Here is a 20,111-nt window from a genome sequence, read left to right on the forward strand (position 1 = left end):
ATTTTTAAAAATTGACTAAATCATTTTTTCAGTGCACTAAATTATTATGAGATGCTAATTTATTATTATTGTATTAAACGTTTTATTTGATCTCATATTTTCCTGTATATGTTCTTTAAGTTACTTTCCATGTTGAGGTGAAGATGGAGCAGTGTGTGGGAGGGATGTGGAAATGATGGAGGGAGAGAGACGGAGGGGGAGGAGAGCCACACATACACACACACACACAGTGCTGATGTTCAACTCTCTCCTTCATTCATTTTCCTCCAGTCCGTGACTGACGTGACTTACAGCTGGCTGCAGGTGAGCCAAACTTTACTCTTAACTCTTGATTTCATAATTGTATTGATAAATATGTACTCCTTATCTCCCTCTTTTCTTCTCTTTTAATGCATGGTTCTTTTAAGGTTGATATCTATTTTTATCTGTAAAGATGTGTCTCTTTAGTGAAATGAAATACTATTAACACAATTTCTTTTGATTGTTTTGATTCATATAATCATGATGATGCTGTTTCTGAATACACAGACTTAACTTAAATATTAAGATTAAGATTTAACTTAAATATTGGGTGAAACTCTCAAGAAGTGGTTAAAAGCATGTCTGGGTTGTATTTTACTCCAAAATTTGGTGATTTTTATTTGATTTGTTTTGCATTTGTCTTTTATTTTGTTATATTTTTATTTTATTTTATTACTTATTTATTTATTTTTATTTATTTTGCATTTGTCTTTATTTATTTAAATTTTTTATTTAATTTCATTCTTTATTTAATTAAATAATTTTATTTTATTTATTTTGCATTTGACTTTGTTTTATTTGTGTTTTATTTTTATAAAATTTTTTTATTTATCTATTTATTTATTTTTATTTTATTATTTTGCATTTGTCTTTTTTTTGTCTTTTGTTTTTTATTTTTATACATTTTTCATTTATCTATTTATTATTTTATTTATTTATTTTGCATTTGTCTTATTTTTTTATTTTCAAATTATAGTTAGTTTAATTAATTAATTAATTTATTTATTTATTCGTTTATTTTATTTTATTTTATTTTATTTTACTTATTTTGCATTTTGTCTTATTAAATTAAACAAAATTTTGTTTTATTAAATATATTAATATTTAGAAATCCAACTGGGGAAAAATATAAATACTAAAAATCCTGATGGTCTTTTCACCAAAATTCATAAAAAATGTCTTTTGGCCTTTCAGTAAAAATAATAGATAATAAGGATAAAAAGATAATTGAAGATATATATATATATATATATATATATATATATATATATATATATATATATATATATATATCTATATATATATATATATTTATATATTTATATATATATATTCAGTGTAAAATATATATAGATTAAGCTACATATCCATAGCATAATAATAGCAAATGTTTCATCTGACATGTTGTGGGTCACCACATGGGTGCTGCCATTTTGAGATCACATGACCATCTTAATACCAGGTTATCTTAATGACCTAGTTTATTTGACTTATTTCTATAATAACACCAGCATGTATTATTTTGTCCTCCAGAGCCTCATCAGTGTGCAGTCATGATTCGGGTCTGTCCGCTGTGTGTTCTTTTCTTTGTGCTGCTCTTCATGTGTATGGACGCTCGTCCCGGATCATCAGGGCGCTCAAGACGTGCGCCTGCTGCCAAAGTGCGACTGGCAGGCATTGGCCACCGAGAAAACGAGGGACGTGTTGAAGTCCTGCACAATGGTACATGGGGAACCATATGTGACGATGAGGTCGACATTAAACTGGCTAATGTGGTTTGCAGAGAACTGGGTTTTCAAAGCGGCATCACGTGGGCTCACAGTGCCAGATATGGAGAAGGAGAGGGTGAGTGCATTTCTCTATTAAAAGGCATTAGGTTTGCTGTTTGTTCAAATTACTTATTTAAAATTAGCTAAAACAAGACAATTCTTGAGTTTTTTTAGGACAACTTAATTGTTTTATGTTCAATCCACTTAAATTTGTAAAAACTAACAAGCTAACTTAATTCCTTTATGTTGTCCCATCACAAATCGATTGGAACTCATAATTTTTTTTACAGTGTAGGTCAAGGAGATCTTCTCACCTAAAAATAACATTCTAATATTATTATCCCAGTACTGGGTTCAGCTGGAAGGGCATCCGCTAGATAAAAAATATGCTGGAATAGTTGCCGGTTCATTCCGCTGTGGCGGCTCCTTATATATAAGGGACTAAGCTGAAAAAAAAAAGTATGAATTAATTCCACATAATAATTAAAACCACAAACAATTTTGACTGTTTCTACTCAAATGCTTTCACACTAGTTCCAAATTTGACTTTTTTTGTGGAAGATATTTATCAGAATGTTAGTGCTTCTCTTTTATATAAAATTAAAATGAATGACTAAGGGATGAGGCGGCATGGTGACTCTGTGGTTAGCACTGTCACCTCACAGCAAGAAGGTTGCTGGTTTGAGTTCTGGCTGGTCCAGTTGGGATCTCTATGTGGAGTTCGCTTGTTCTCCCCGTGTTCACGTGGGTTTCCTCCGGGAGCTCCAGTTTCCCCCACAGTCCACAGGTGAATTTGATGAACTAAATTGGCCGTAGTGCATGAGGGTGTGTGTGAATATGAGAGTGTATAGGTGTTTCCCAGTATTGGGCTGTGGCTGAAAGGGCATAAAACATATGCTGGAATAGTTGGAGGTTCATTCCGCCGTGGTGACCCCTGATAAATAAGGGACTAAGCTGAAGGAAAATGAATGAATGAATTAATTAATTAACGACCAAGGGTCAATCATCAAATTATAGCTTTTCAGGTGCTCTGTCTCTTTAAAAATGACTGCTCAGCGAACAGGGAACACTCTCAAAACTTTTAACATTTTCTGTTTACTATCTTTCATATTTACGAAAACCTGCTCTGACTTTTTAATGCTAACGCTGTCTTTTCTGGGTTATATAAAAAATAAGAATTAAATTAGCTGTAAGTGATATGTAGTCTGGGTTGGTGTTGTGTATTATGCTCAAAAACCTTGTAAAGAATTGCCAGTACATTTTATGTAATTTTACAGATGTATTTCTCTATATATTGTATATTATACTGTAAATTATATTATTTTAAACTACTAAAATGTCAATAAATGTCCCTCTGTTAAACTGGAGTTGAATTTTCAACTCCAAAAGTCAACAAAGCAGAGTTTAAAGTCACATAATGCAATTTACAACCGTAAATAAACAAAAAACCTGTGAATCACAAAATACAGAAACTGTCAAAAAAATAGTTATTTCTTACAGTGTATAATTGTTCTTTAATTACTTCTATTGTTCTCATTTAGTAAATCACTTCAGAATAAAGTGTCTCCCTTGTGATTAAATGTAAATGAAAGATTTAAAAAAAATCTCCAAAGTTCATATGGCATTCAGACGTACATTAAAATAGCTGCAGACTGTCCATACATTGTGAAATATTCAAATGTAATGTTTTCATATTGCAAAGTAAAAAAAGGAACGTTCACTTAAAAGGATAGTTCACCCAAAAATTGAAAATTCCACAATTTACTCACACTCAAGTGGCTTTAAACTTTTATTTATTTGTTTATTTATGTCGAACAAAATCTAAATATTCTGAAGAATTTGGGAAACTAGTTGCCACTGACATTCATAGTAGGAACAAAAATACAATGAAAGTCAATGGCTGCTGCGTTCCGACATAATCTATGCACAGCTAGTGTTTTTCAGCCAACGGTGAACTTTTGGTGAAAGCTTTGTGATTATTTTCAATTTTGTATAATGTTCCTTTTACAGCATCGATGTTGCGATGTAATTCAAATATAATCAGTTAAATAGACTTCAGCATCCAATTGGCTGTTAAAACGTAAAAGATGAAAGACGGTTTAAACGCAGGCGCTTTCATTAGCCGCAGGACTAGCGCAGAAATCCATTGAAAATACTGAGGTAAAGTTAATTTCCATATTTTGAAGACATGGTGCGGGAAAACTTGTTTGGTCTGATAGCCACTTTGTATCGTATCTCAGCCAGGCAATGAAGATTGCTGTTTTTTTTTTGTTTTTTTTAAGAAATCAGAACTTAAACGTGGCGATTTTGTATGGGATGACAATTAACCGGAAGCCCTGAGGCTGGCGGACTGAAATTAAAAGTCTGTGTGCATATAGCCCATTCAGTATATCTTGTGTTCAACAGAATAAAGAAACTCAAACAGGTTTAGAAAAAGTGGAGGGTGAGTAAATAATGACATTATTTTAATGTTTGGGTTAACTGCACGTTAAAATTCATAGAATCAAGAACAAACGTGTAACTTTCAGATTTAATTCAATTCAATTCACCTTTATTTCTATAGCTTTATTTCTATTATAGTATTGAAACAGTATCAGTCCAGTTTTCAGAGATGCACCGTAAAAAATGCAGGGTTCCACACAATTCATTCATGTTGTCCCAACAGAAATTGATTAAGTTAACTTAACGCTTTGAAATAATTTATGTGGATTGAGAATAAAAAACTTAAGTTGTTCTTGAAATCTCAAGTATTGCGTTGTTTCAGCTCATTTTAAATAAGTAGTTTGAACGAGCAAAAAAACATTTTTTTGAGTGCACTGAAAAAAGTGTTGCATGCAAAACTGTTGCAAACAATTTATTTGTGTTGAATTTAAACAAACAAATTAAATTTAATAATGTTCACCTTAATTTGTTTGTTTAAATTCAGCCCAAATAAATTGTTTACAACCACTTAACGTAAAAAATTGAGTAAATCCAAGGAATCATCTTTGAATAATTTTTTTCAGTGTGTATAATTAATTAGTCAGTTGCTAGTTTTCAACTATATATAATGGAAATAATTGAAAACGCTCTTCCAGTAAGATTAATAGACTTTTTGTTCAAATGTTTCAGTTTTTAAAAATAATATTCTCCAAATTTTAGTACAAACAATGTACTTTTATTAAATAGCAAAACCTATTGTAAACACATTTTTTTTTGCTGCTTGTTCAAACTACTTATTTAAAATAAGCTAAATCAACATAATTCTTGAGGTTTTGTTGGCGTCAAATTATTTGTTTAATTTTTAATCCACTTAAATTTGCAGAAGATATTAAGTTACTTATTCAATTTGTGTTGGGGCTACATGAAGGAATTTTGTGGAACCCAGCATTTTTTTCTACAGTTTACTAATTTGAAGGAAAATTAATGAATGGATGAAAAACTATCATCAATTTCTACTGTATTTACTAAAAAATTTCCATAATGTTTTAGCATAATAAAACAGAATGTTCCCTTAACATTCATACAATCAAGAAATAACATTCAAAGAGCATTTAGATAAATGACTGAGAACTTTAATTGCATATAACGCAAATAATAAGAAAACGCTCGTACAACAGATTTTCATTACTGCCTGAATAACTGAGGTTTAAGTGTTGAATCTCTGTCATTTTCACATTTAACTGTGGATTATGTGAGTGCAGTTGAGTATGAAGGCGCACTGCTGTTTTAAATAGCTGTTTCTCACTAGTGCAAGTGCACAGAGCTACTGTTCTTTACATCGCCCAAATCGCTCCCTGTAATTTCACTTTAAGGCAGCTATAAAGACAGCCACTAACCCAAAGCATGTATAACACTTAGTTGGCAAGACAACACTGTCATTAAAACTAAAACAAACCCTTCAGACAGCTTCACCAGAGCTCTTTTGTAATGCTTTTGATGGTGACGCTTCTTTCCCATATTAAGTTGTATTGTGTAAGTCTGGCCTGCAGGCTTATTGCTGTACGCTGATTTATTACGCAAGGTTTCTTAAAAAGATGCATTTATGGAGCGGTTGGTAGTGGCTTACTTAAAGGAACAGTTCATCCAAAAACTTTTTTATTTACTCATTCTCATTTAATACCAAACCTTATATTTTGCTGAACAGAATAAGATTTAATATTGATTTTCTCATCAGATACACTTACAAAAAATTCAGACCGAAGCTTTTACATTTAAAAATGACATACAATAGCATAAATATGGTCAATTTGACTTCCAAATCTTTTAAAACCATACATGATATCATAATAATCTTAATCTTGAAGGTTAACCAACTTGAGAATTGCATTGGATTCTCTAACAAATCATTGATTCAGCTGATTCACTAAAAAGATCTGATTCAAAAGAGCTTTTTGTTTAAGTTTTCACTGAATAACTACTTGAATTTTTGCCTGTGTGTCAGACAAAGACTTGAAATGCACTTAAATATTCACTTATGTAAATTTAACCATCATAATTCACTTTTTGTGTTAAAGCGAGTCTTGAATAAACAGTGAGAGAATTCTCATATTTGGCTGAACTTCCCCTTTAAGACACCTGATTATTTATTCATCCTTCCAATGCTTTATAACTGTTATCAGGCCCCATTTGGATGGATAATGTGAGGTGTGAAGGAACGGAGAAAGCTCTGAGAGACTGCAGGTCAAACGGATGGGGGGTTCATGACTGCAAACACTCTGAGGATCTCGGCGTGGTCTGCAGTCCAGAGAGAAGGCTGGATCAAACATATCCTGGAGTCTCTAGAAGAGGGCACACTATTGCACTCAGACCAAACCCAGTCACATCCAACCGCTGGCAGGACATTTACTCCAACCCGAGGACACCTGCGCATCTTATACAGGGCAATGGGCATTCACAGGATCAAACCAGATGGGATCAGTTTTCCAGACAGCAACTTCCTAATCCGGTAAACAGAGATGTCAGAAATGATTATGGTCAACCCTAAATCTAATATTTATACAATCTAATAATATAATATACAGTATGGGAAACGCAAATAAAAAATAGTGCTTTCCAAATTTACTTTGACTTGTATTTCATTGCAATATAAACACAAAATATTTTATGTTTTGTCTGGTCAACTTCATTTCATTTGTAAATATATATCCTTCCCTGTCATTCTGACCTGCAACACATTCCAAAACAAGTTGGGACAGGAGCAATTTAAGAGTAGTTATCAGGTAAATTGGTTAAATAATGACGTGATTTGAAACAGTGTCAGCAGGTGTTTGTAGTTATGATTTGGTACAAAAGCAGCATCCAAGACAGGTCCAGTCCTTTAGGAGTAAAGATGCGCCGAGGATCTCCAGTTTGCCAACATATACACAAAAAAATTATTGAAATGTTTAAAAACATTGATCCTCAAAGAAAAATAGGAAGACATTTGGATATTTCACTTTTAACAGTGCAAAACAATTAAAAGATTCAAGGAATCTGGAAGAATTTCATTGCATAACAGTCAAGGGTGTAAGCTGAACAATTGTGACCTCCGATGTCTCAGATATCACTGCATAAAGAATCATCATTAATCTATAAGCGATATCACTACATGGGCTCAGGACTACTTTGGCAAACCGGTTGAAACTGTATTATGCCAAAAGGAAGCCCTATGTTAACAGTGTCCAGAAGCGCTGTCGACTTCTCTGGGCTCGGAGGCATCTGGGATGTACCATCACATTGTGAAAATGTGAACTGTGGTCAGATGAATCAATATTTCAAGTATTTTTTTAGGGAGAAATTGACGTATTTCAACAAGACAATGCAAAGCCACATTCTGCACACATTACAAAGTCCTGGCTGCAGAGTATGAGGATACAAGTACCTAACTGGCCTGCCTGCAGTCCTGACCTGTCTCCAATAGAGAATGTATAGCGCATTTTGAAGCGCAAAATGTGACAACTCCATACTGTTGCCCAACTAAGTCTTGTTTGCAGGACGAATAGGACACAATTACATCTGAAACACTTCATCACTTGATATCTTCAGTCCCTAAACATCTTTTTTAAATGTTGTGAAAAGGAATGGCAACATTACAAAGTGATAAATGCTGTACTGTTTCCAGCTTTTTTGAAATATGTTGCAATAACCAAAATTGCAATACGTGTTTATAAAAAAATTTAATTCAATAAAAATCATGAGGAACACATTAAATGGCTGGTGATCCTCAGCCCATCTTTGCTCCTAAAGGACTAGATCTTTCTTGAATGCTGCTTTTGTACTAAATCATGATTACAATCACCTGTTGACATCACATTGTTATTGAACCAATTTACCTGATTACTAGCCCTAAATTACTCCTGTCACCACTTGTTTTGGAATGTGTTGCAGGTCTGAATGACAGGAAAGGATGTATATTTACAAATGAAATAAAGTTGACCAAACGAAACATGAAATATTTTTTGTTCATGTTGTCTGCAGTGAAATAAAAGTCATAGTAAATTCGGAAATTACTACTTTCTTTTTTTATTTGTATTTATATATACTGTTCCAACTTTTTTCCATTTGGGGTTGCATATATAATCAGTTTCTAGCCTGAATTGATAGTACTGTATGGGTTTGAAGACTAGCAGCACATGAGTAGAGTTTTGCATGTTTCTGATACTTTTACTGCACTTCGTTTTGCATTCTTTATTAAATTCAAGATTTTTTCCCATTCCTAATGCAGCTATTGACAAAATGTTGTATTTTCAACGCTTTTCTAGTCTGCCAATCGGGTAAGGATTGAAGAAGTCCGTATCAAGCCAATCCTGATGGTTACAAAGCGCCGTACCCTCATCACAGAGGGTGTAGTGGAAGTAAAGCATGCTGGGAGATGGAGACAGGTGTGTGATAAAGGCTGGAGTCTGAACAGCAGCAGAGTCGTGTGTGGGATGCTTGGCTTTCCTGATGCGGAGCAGCCCAACATGAACACTTACAAGTGAGTCCTGCATGTCTGATGAGAAATACAGAATGCCACTGGCAGCAGATTCTGAGGTTTTAGTCCTGAGATAATTAGCATTATATTAAAACCCAATGTTTTGTGCTAATTCACTGTTATTGGCTGATGCAAGTTTTGTTTAATTTCATTGTGTTAGTGCAGGGCTTTCCAGACTGTTGACTAACAGCATAAAATCTTCTCCAGACTGCAGCTTATTCTGGCCAAAAACTTCCCACTTGGATAGAAAAAAAGACTGTCTGGTTGACTTTGTAGCAGAAGTGTGCAATTAAATACAGTTTTGTTTTCACATTCTTTTAAGGAAGGGTACATAAAGGACTTTGTGTGTGTTTTTAAAAGAAACACAAAGGCTCCATTTAAATGATCAATAATACAGTCACAAAAAGTGAAATATTAGTATGAATTTAAATAGCTGTATTCGGTTTGAATATATTTTGAATGTGACATTTTGGAAAACACATTTTGTCATTAACTGCATTAGCAAATCTTGAGTTTATTGAATTAAATATATAATGTAAAAATGGCAAAAAATCATGCTGTAGGTGTATCAAAAACATGCTAAATTAATTTATTTCTGTGAATAAATTTTAGTGTGGCATGTTCCTATTAAAATCTGGATAATATGCATGTTATGTATATATAATATATATATATATATATATATATATATATAGATATATATATATATATATATATATATATATATATATATATATATATATATATATATAAATAAATTATTACAATATTAATTTACTGTCGCCTTTGATTAATAAAAAATGTTGAATATTTTATTTTCTTTAAAACAAATATGACTCATAATATAATAGTTAATGCAGGAAAAAAATACACCATAACCATAATAATGCTAACCTTTTATATTGTTAAATAAAATACACTACCTGACAAAAGTCTTCTCTGTAATGACTCAAATAACTTATTAATAAAGTCATCTGGAATGGCAAAGAAAGCGTTCTTGTAAGACTCCCAGAGTTCATGAGTATTCTTTGGATTCATCTTCAATGTCTCCTCCTTCATCTTACCCCAGACGTGCTCGATAATATTCATGTCTGGTGACTGGGCTGGCCAATCCTGGAGCACTTGACCTTCTTTGCTTTCAGGAACTTTGATGTGGAGGCTGAAGTATGAGAAGGAGCGCTATCCTGCTGAAGAATTTGCCCTCTCCTGTGGTTTGTAATATAATGTGCAGCACAAATGTCTTGATACCTCAGGCTGTTGATGTTGCCATCCACTCTGCAGATCTCTCGCCCTCCCCCATACTGAATGTAACCCCAAACCATGATTTTTCCTTCACCAAACTTGACTGATTTCTGTGAGAATCTTGGGTCCAATCTGAGTTCCAGTAGGTCTTCTGCAGTATTTGTGATGATTGGGATTCAGTTCAACAGATGAGTCATCAGAAAAATCAACCTTCTGCCACTTTTCCAAATGATTAACTAGAAGTCAAGTTATTATATCGTCAACAAAACTTTTGTCAGGTAGTGTAGATTAATTAATATAATAAATGTATTAAGTACCTCATGCTTACGTTTTATGTGATCAAAAAATACAATTAAAAAAACAGTAATTTTGTGAAATATATTTACAAATATATTTTTTAAAAATATGCCAGAGATAGTTACAAAATAGTTACAATTATTTAAGGAAAAAAACAACAACAACAGTTTGACAAAGGATCTTGCCTTTTTCTTTATTTAATTTTACTTTTCGTTCATTTGTTTTGTATTCTTGTTGGACCACACAGGATGTAGCGATAATACGACAGAGTGAAAGTAAGATTGATCGATGATATTCTAGACAAAGTTCGTGTCTAAGTGCAGAAAGATGTTTGTCTCTTCATTTGGTGGAAGTGAAAGATTCAGCTCCTCTGTTAGCTGGAAAGGCACGTCTGTTTTCCTTATCTTCATTCTCCAGGCACCTTTCACAAACCTGAGCACTTAGGCAATGATTAAAAGATCTTTCAATCCTACTGATGCTATCAAACCCCAGCCTTTCTGAAATGAACAGTCTGTTCTGAACGCTTAGGTCCAAGTGAAGAGTCTAATATCCCTGCTGATTGCTATTGGAAAGGGACATCCGTTTAACGCCTTCAAAGTGTCTGCTGTTGGAGAAAGATTTCCAGGTTTATTTAATGTTTTTTATTGACACTGCCAACCTTGACTTTCTCCAGCCTCCTCAAGATAGTTTCTCTGACTGTGTATCATACTGTCGCAGTGTTGTCTTTCTTGGTCAGCTCTTTTAAATACAGTTGAAGTCAAAATTATTAGACCATCTGGAGAAAGTCTTAGTTGTTTTATTTTGACTAGAATAAAAGCAGTTTTTAAATTTTTTAAAGCAGTTCATGGTCAATATTATTAACCCCCTTAAGCAATATTTTTATTAGATTGCCTACAGAACAAACCATTGTTTTACAATGACTTGCCTAATTATCCTATCTTGTCTAATTAACCTAGTTAAGCCGTTAAATGCCACTTTAAGCTGAATACTAGTATCTTGAAAAATATCTAGTCAAATATTATGAACTGTCATTCATGGCAAAGATAAAAAAAAAAATCAGTTATTAGAAATTAGTTATTAAAACTATTATGTTAGAAATGTGTTCGTTTAGAAAAATCTTCGTTTCATTACAGAAATTAGGGGAAAAATATAATTAATATAATAATACTAAGTCTGACTTCAGCTGTATGTAAAAAGCAGATTACTGTTGGCTTTTGCTCTTGTGGGACATTTATAAAGATTGCGTGCTGTGTCTTAAAGAGGCTATTTATTGAACTTACAGTGAAAATGCCAGCAGATTCATCTAGTGTTTTTGCAGAGACATGATGCAGGATAAGTATATTTAAAGAGCTTTTGCAGAGCATAAACACATAATCACAGATGTCAAAATCAGGACCTGTTTTTTAATTTCATGGAGCAATTTTGTGATCATTTTTGTGAGCTTATAAATGTATATGCACAATTAGTGTCTTTCTGTCCCTTCCTATTTTCTCCGCTACAATATTTGTTAGTTAACAGATTCTGTATGTTTGCCATTATTAATGGTTATGAATTGCATTGTGGGACTTTGATATCTGCGCTGCTCTTTAAAAAAGCTGCACAGTTGAATATTTTTCAAAGTGACTTTATTGACACTTGAAACAATATTGTTTGAAACAATTTATTGTATAATAAATAATATAGAGAGAATTAGGTATGTCTAATGACAAAAAAAATACTGGCAGATTATTACCAGGTTACCAAGTAATTTAGCAGTCCAGCACCAGTCCATAAAATACATTACTTCAAACTATTATGGTAAATAACATCAATTTTTCAAAATTTTCAACTTCACAGGATGTTGAAAGAAAGATCAAGGCCTCAGATGAATGTTCACCAATGGTGACTTTAAAACTGCGATTGGAAAGATAAGATTTAAACCAATCCAGGGCACTTCCTTTTATCCCTACACAATGCTCCAAGCGGGCCAGCAAAATGGCATGGTCTTCTGTATCAAGCGCAGCACTCAGATCTAGGAGCACAAGCACAGCACAATCTCCAGTATCACCAGGTTATTTTCTAAAACCTGACTGAAAGACCTCAAAGATTTTATGATCATCTAAAATCTTTGCAGTTGCTGCAGAACTACTTTTTCTAAAATCTTTGTAATAAAAGACTTGATTTGAAATGGGTCTATAATTGGCTAAAACAGATGGATCTAAGTTTGGTTACTACAGCAAAGGATTTACAGTGGCATGTTTAAAATATCAGGTACATTACCACTTTTAAAACATTGATTTACCATGGCTGTAATATAGGGACCATCTGTGTCAAAGACTTCCCCATGGAAGTCAATGTTTACATGTTTTCAGCTTTTTCCAGCCTAAATTGTTAGGTATTATATCTGAGGTACAAATATGGTGCTTTTATGTACAAATGTGTACCTTTTGGGAAAAAAAAAAATTACAGCTCCAATGTAAGGTCTAGTACCTTTATTTTTGCTTGTCTTTAGCAATAAAGTGCCAAGCAATAAAACCCCACAATGTGTTAAAGTATTGGGTTTTAAATAGTTTGCCTATTACAAGGTTATTACAGTACCTACCTGCTATTCTTTGATTGTCATTTCCCTTTCATTGTTGCCTTACTTTGCTCCTCTTATAGAAGGCTGCTGTGGTTCAGAGGTATTTTTTGAGGAACCACAGTCACAGCGCAACTATTCATTCCCATCGTCTGAATGGGCTTTGGCCTCTGCTGTCGCGTTGACCATGTGCTCATTATAAAAAGCACAACCTTAATCTTATGGGTCTGCGGTCCACAAGCTTTTTTAGTCTTAGGTTTGTACTGGGGCTTTAAAAGTGTTCTACTTGCTTTCTCCACGTGATCTGTGTATGCTAGCGAACATGTGTTCTGATAAACATTTCATTGAGCAATTTCATTTCTCTTTGTGCTCTAGAAAAAAGAAAGACTGTCAACAAGTCATGACTACAAATATGTTTTGATGCTACTTTAGCTATTTCAATAAGTTAATCCAGGTTTACTGTCATTTTTTTGTCATTGACCAAGTTGAGATGATTTGAAAAGTTAAAAATGTAATCAAAATGCAAAAAATTTAGGCAACAAGAATTTTTTTACAGTGGTAAGAAAAAAAAAGTTATGTTTTTTGCTCAAAAAGTCAAATTATGATTTTCGAAGGTGAAATTATGACTCGAGTCAAAATTATGATTTACTAAGGTAAAATGATGACTCGAGTCAAAATTATGATTTACTAAGGTAAAATGATGACTCGAGTCAAAATTATGATTTACTAAGGTAAAATGATGACTCATGTCAAAATTATGATTTTCTAAGGTGAAATTAAGACTCAAAAAGTCCAAATTATGATTTACTAAAGGGAAATTATAACTCAATGTAAAATGATAATTTACTAAAGGGAAATTATGACACAAAAGTCAAATTATGATTTACTAAGTGAAATTATGACTCAAAAGTCGAAATTATGATTTACAAAGTGAAATAATGACACAAAAAAGTAAAAAATTATGATTTACTATGGTGAAATTAGGACTCGAAGTCAAAATTATGATTTACTAAGGTGAAATGATGATTAAAAGTCAAAATTATGATTTCCTAAAATAAAATTATGACTAAGGTGAAATTGAATTCAAAATTATGAATTATGAATTTCTAAGGTGAAATTATGATTTAAAAAGTCCAATTCTATTTTGCTAAGGTGAAATTATGATTTTTCTAAGGTAAAATTTACTTGTGTCGAAATGATAACTTAGTAAATCTAAATTATGAGAATAAAAAATGAAATTATAACTTTAAAAGTCAACATTATGACTGAATTAGGTTAAAATTAAGAGATAAATAAATGTAATTTTTAGATAAATAAATGTAATTGTAACTCAAAATTATGACTTAATAAATCGTAATTATAATTTAAACCGAAATTACAAAATAAAAAGTCGATATTATGATTTAATAACTCAAAATGATGTCATAAAACATCTCTATCTTCTTTAAGTCATAATTGAGATGTTTTAAGTCATATTTTTGACTTGATGGCATGATTTTGGCATGATTTTTTCCCCTTTACTAGTCAAGAACAGGCTTCCATAGAAAGCTGACAGGTTTTTGTTATCTTTCTAGGCTTTGTGCCCGTTTTTCCCTTAGAATCCTAATCTGGAGGTCACAGGAACATCTAAGCAAACTTTTGTTTGTTCCTGATTTAAAAGACATGCCACAAACAGAAATTCGAAGATGCTGTTTTAACTTAAATTACAGATTTAGAGCTTGCTGTGGCTTTTGTGGCTTACATCCTAGGGAATCTCCATTTGGCTCCTTCTCGTATGTGAGCGTGCCCAGTACCTGACCTCACCATGCAGTACGTGCATTTTGCTATGAGCGCCAGACTTGGCAGATTCACTGAAGAGCGACTCCTCTCACAGTCATTCAGTGATGGTGAGCCGTCCCGCCCTGACACTGCCTCTTCTGGATCGCCCCGCTGAAGATGTTGTAATTAAATGTTGGGCCACTTAGAAGATTTCCAATTTTCTGGCGAGTAAGGGAAAGGCAGATTACAATTATGGCTGCGCCCTTTGGCTGCTGTGTCAGCAGGACATACTCTGTCTGTGTCACCGAGGAAATGGAAAGACTTGAGCCACAATTCAGACTCAAATATCTTTAGACGAAGTGATCATTTAAAGAAATTAAATACAATATTTTACTATAAATACACTATTAATATTAAGTACATGATGTAGTCTGATTCTGTCCTTAAACAGGACCCTGTGCAGTGCAGTCAGACTGTGTACAGGATCAAAAATCACCTTCTATATTAATGGAGTTCGTATTGGCTGTATATCCTTTAATGGCAGGCTTTATTTTGAGTCCATTGATTGCGAAGCATTTGAATCAGCAAATGTGATCAAGTTTAGGGTTTGGTATTCAGGGAGAGTTTTTATTAGTTAAAATTTCGTATTTTACAGAATGAGAGAAAATCATATTTCGATGGCTCCTGCACACAAAACAGAATATATGATCCAGAATCAAACTAAAAAGTGCCTCAGGGGTTATTAATGGTGCTCATTGGGTAGGGATTCATACAGAAAACCATCAGTCCAAAGTAGGTGAAAAAGTATCTATCTATCTATCCATCCATCCTTCCATCCATCTATCCATTCATCCATCTGTTCTCATTCTATCCATCCATCCATCCATCCATCCGTCCATTCATCCATCCATCTATCCATCCATCCATCCATCCATCCGTTCTCATTCCATCCATCTGTCCGTCCGTCTGTCCATCCATCCATCCATCCATCCATCCATCCTCATCTATCTATCTATCTATCTATCTATCTATCTATCTATCTATCTATCTATCTATCTATCTATCTATCTATCTATCTATCTATCTATCTATCTATCTATCTATCTATCTATCTATCTATCTATCTATCTATCTATCCGCCCGTCTTAATTAAAAATTCTAAATTTATCTTTTCCATCCATCCATCACCATCCATCCATCCATCCATCCATCCATCCATCCATCCATCCATCCATCCATCCATCCATCCATCCATCCATCCATCCATCCATCCATCCATCCATCCATCCATCCATCCATCCATCTGTATATTCAATTCACTTATTTATCTCAGGGGTTTTCTCAAATGAAACGGTGAATATAAATATTACAATGAAATTCTTAATAAAGAAATAAACACATTAAGGGTGTTTATTTGCTGAAATTAGTTTTACTTATATTGTGCAACATATATTTGTGTAGTCTTTTTGCATAGTAAATATTTTGAAAAGGGGACGTGACCACCAGAGATAGCGCAGCATCTCGTTTCTCACAGGCACGTTCTCTGTTCTCGCGGTCTCCCGAGTTCGTTTTTCTGAGGTGACCTGGCAAGACCCGTCTTCACAAAAACGCATATCCGTTCTCTGCGTTCTTGGAATTGAGAAACAGCCTTTGTCTTAAAAGATAATAGGATGGATATCTGCACTAACCAATGTTTTATTAATGTTGATATTAAGCAAATCCTACACCAAAAAGTACAACAAATGTATTAATGGTTAAGGTAACATTAACAAACGAAAATAAACCAATTAAAAAAATTTTAAATAATCAAAATAGATTGAGGTATTCGAAAACAATGCTGAAAGTGGTCTACGACATTTAAAGAAGAGCCCATAAAAGCCCAAACAGGGAATCTTAAACAATATAAAAAAGGGCCTGGAACTGAGAGCTCGGCAAAGGGGTCTCAATTCATTAAATCTCATGAAAACTTTTAAATGCATAAAATCTATAACAGTGAGAATTCAATGTTGGTTATTAAGAGAGTGCAGGATTCCATGCATTATTATTTATGTACTCTTTCTGTACAGATAAAAGTTCCTAAAATTGAAAATAAAAGACTTTTATGAAAACTTCCACCCTTTAAATATGTATTGTTGTAGGTTGAAGAGACTGTTCTTAAACTGTGCTATTTTTAGGATGTACTCGCACTATATCACAGTTTTGAGTGCCCTATTGCTTCAGTGCTTCACCAGCATATTTTCTGAGACGCAGTAAGAGAGAGAAAGAGTTGTGTACAGACTAATGCTTAAAACAGTGGCATGATTGTTGTCTCCAAACAGACCAGCCCTCTCTATCATTAAGTTTTCTTGGTTCAGCAGTAAACCAAGGGTGGAACTCTTGCACTAATTACATGAGCAGGTGGGTGCTTCAGTGCCAGAAACTGTAAGAACAAATGAAAAGGGAAATAACAAACTATTATCTGAAGTATTTCTTTATAGTCAGAGTGCTACATTTGATGTAAGAGCAATGAATCTAATATAAATCTGCTATCTATCCACCCATCCACCCATCCATCCATCCATACACCCACCCACCCATCCATTCACCCACCCACCTACCCATCCAACCATCCATCCACCCACCCACCCACCCTTCCACCCACCCATCCACCCACCCATCCACCCTTCCACCCACCCACCCACCCTTCCACCCACCCATCCATCCACCCACCCACCCACCCACCCTTCCACCCACCCATCCATCCACCCATCCATCCATCCATCTATCTATCCATCCATCCATCCATCCACCCACCCACCCACCCACCCTTCCACCCACTCATCCAGCCATCCATCCATCCACCCACCCATCCATGTCTGTCTGTTCTGGTAATCTGTTGTTATATCCATTCATCATTTTTTCTGTCTATCTTCATAATTTAGATTTTATCTATGATTCCATCCATCCGTCCGTCCATCCATCCTCTTTTTCTGTCTCTGTCTGTTCTGTTTATCTGTTATATCGATTCATCATCTTTTTCTGTCTATCTTCACAATTTAGATTCTATCTGTTTCCATCGATCCATCTTCTTTTCTGTCTGTCTGTTCTATTTGTCTGTTGTTATATCCATCCATCCATCTTCTTTTTCTTTCTGTCTGTTCTTTTTATCTATTGTCATCCATCCATCCATCCATCCATCCATTCATCCATCCGTTCTGTCTATCTATTGTTATATCTATCTATCTGTCTGTCCATCCTCATACTTTTTAAATTGAAATTCTGTAGGTTTAATCTAGAGTCTTTTAAATGCCACCAGGCTGCAGATTGTGGTATGGTGGAAACATCCAGGATATTTTACAAGCTCATTAAACTGGAGATTCCACACTGCATTTGACTTTGGTTTCTGTTCGGTTGACTGATATTTTCTCATGAAATTTCATTTGTTAAGACGGTTCAGCCAGGAGAACGAGTCTATTAAATTTGTATTTAATTACCTATTTTGAAAGTCCTCATTTAATTGCATTTAATAAATTCTTTTTGCATGTGGAGTCAGAAAATAAAACGTTTCTGTTAAATCACAGTAGTGAGTTAAACATACATCGTTGTGGGTTGCCAGTCCAAATCTATAATAACTACCACAACAGGCTGGACAGATGGTGATGATGACGGTGATGATATAATGTTTCTTTGTGATGACAGGTGGATCAAAGGGCAGGTGTTTCTGGGTGGATCTCTCTTTCTCTTTCTCTCTCTCTCTCTTTCTCCCTCTCTCTTTCTCTCTTCCCTCTCTCATTCTGGTCTCAGTTTGTTTTTTTGGGAATTCTTGCTGTGCCCATTCCAGGACTCCAACCAGTGGAAATATCTGTTTATAGAACATACATATTTGAAAGCCAATTTAGTGGTAGATTAAGTTAAAACATATGTGTGTGAGCTTTGAAGTCTTTGTCTGTGGGCCATACATTTTTATGATGATATAATAGAAATGTAAAGTGAAGAAACATTAGTTTAGAGTGTTGACTTCTGCATTACCTTGAAGACACAAATGGTAATGAAGCAGTCTAGAAACAGACTGGATCCTTTTTTACCATATAACTGCCTCTAACGACTAAACCGTATGTGGGCTTTTAGTTTCTGTACATTTATATTGTCATATTGCCAGTATAATATTGCTATTTTTCGCTTTTCTGTCTGGGTAAACAGCACCATAAATTCCCCAGTTTTCAGCTTTTGTTGACATATTTATATTTATATATATTTCTTTCTGTTTACAGGAAAATATGGGATAAAAAAGTCAAGGATTCAACAACCAGGTGAATATTTCTATGCATACTGAAGTATACAGTGGGAGAAATATGTATTTAACACGTCATAATTTTTCTCAGAAAACATATTTCTAAAGGTGCTGTTGACTTGGAATTTTCACTAGATGTTGGTAACAGCCAAAGCAATCCATCTATGCAAAGAAAACAAAACTAATTAGTTTACAAATTAAGTTATGCGTAATAAAATGAAATGACACAGGGAAAAAGAACACATGAAGAAAAGGAGGTGTAGAAAGGCGGTAAAAGCTCAGACTGCAGCTGAATTCTCTCAGTAGTTCTTCTGCAACTCTCTGCCCTTCGTCATTGTAAATTAATATTAGCTGGATGATGAAACCAGAGTGGACCTTTCGGCAAGACATTGATTCTGTATTGATTCTCCGATTTTCCGAATGATTCTTTTGATTCTAAGCTTATTTTTGTATGGCACTGCATGCTTTAAAAAAAAAACTTGAAACTAAAATAACCCTTTATCGTTTTATAGAGGTATAGATTAATAATTTTCATAGTGAGTTGTGTTTACATTAATCTTGTGGCATAAAGTCAAGGTGATATTAAGTATAAATTCAAGTATATTTGACCACTTACACACTTGGTCAAATGCACTAGTGATTCTTGTCATGAACATTTCAGTGAACATTTGTTCATGCTTAAAAACTAGCCTAGAGCACCAGCAGTTCTGAAAAAAGTAAGTTCAGAATCAATTCCAGTAGGAATTAACACAGAATGATTTCTCAAATCAATTTATTGCCACAGCTCTAGTAGAAGTATTCACTTTTTGGCATGTTCATACTACAAGACATTTATGCTAATTGGATGAATGCATTCAAAACAAAACACAGGGCCTATATTTTAAGTTACTTGACATAGAGTATACAGTACTAAGTAAATACAGTAAGCTAAAGTTAGTATCATTTACCTCACACTTTTGTCTGCACAGTTGTGTTTGTTTACTCTTAATGACACAGTATACGGTACTAATATTATCATCTATTATTTATCTCTCCTTTTTGTTCTTTCAATAAGATAATTTATTCCATCATCACAACTATCACAAAACACACAACAAAGCCACTTGAATTTACTAGTGGTCTTGATGTCTTCCAGATTGAGTCAGATGGCTAAGAAGAAGGGATTCTGGGTTGAGAAACTTCATTGTTTGGGTACAGAGCCCAGTTTGGCCGAGTGCCACACCCAGCTGTCAATCCCTCGAAGCCCTGCCCCCTGTAAGAATG

At 34.0% G+C, this 20,111-nt stretch overlaps 1 protein-coding gene across 1 annotated transcript in view; it reads left to right on the forward strand.

The window, feature by feature from the left end:
- The first annotated feature begins 210 nt into the window (after positions 1-210).
- loxl4 (lysyl oxidase-like 4) overlaps positions 211-20,111 on the forward strand; it is a 56,749-nt gene continuing 36,848 nt past the window's right edge. The window contains exons 1-6 of the mRNA XM_056470704.1: positions 211-303; positions 1,555-1,866; positions 6,392-6,717; positions 8,513-8,727; positions 18,829-18,867; positions 19,984-20,111. The exon at positions 19,984-20,111 is cut by the window's right edge and continues 86 nt beyond it. Of these exons, the coding sequence (XP_056326679.1) occupies positions 1,575-1,866; positions 6,392-6,717; positions 8,513-8,727; positions 18,829-18,867; positions 19,984-20,111 (1,000 nt within the window). The 5' untranslated portion in view covers positions 211-303; positions 1,555-1,574. The remainder of the gene's footprint in view (positions 304-1,554; positions 1,867-6,391; positions 6,718-8,512; positions 8,728-18,828; positions 18,868-19,983) is intronic.

The sequence above is a fragment of the Danio aesculapii genome, chromosome 13 (assembly GCF_903798145.1).
Source record: "Danio aesculapii chromosome 13, fDanAes4.1, whole genome shotgun sequence".
NCBI lineage: Eukaryota > Metazoa > Chordata > Actinopteri > Cypriniformes > Danionidae > Danio > Danio aesculapii.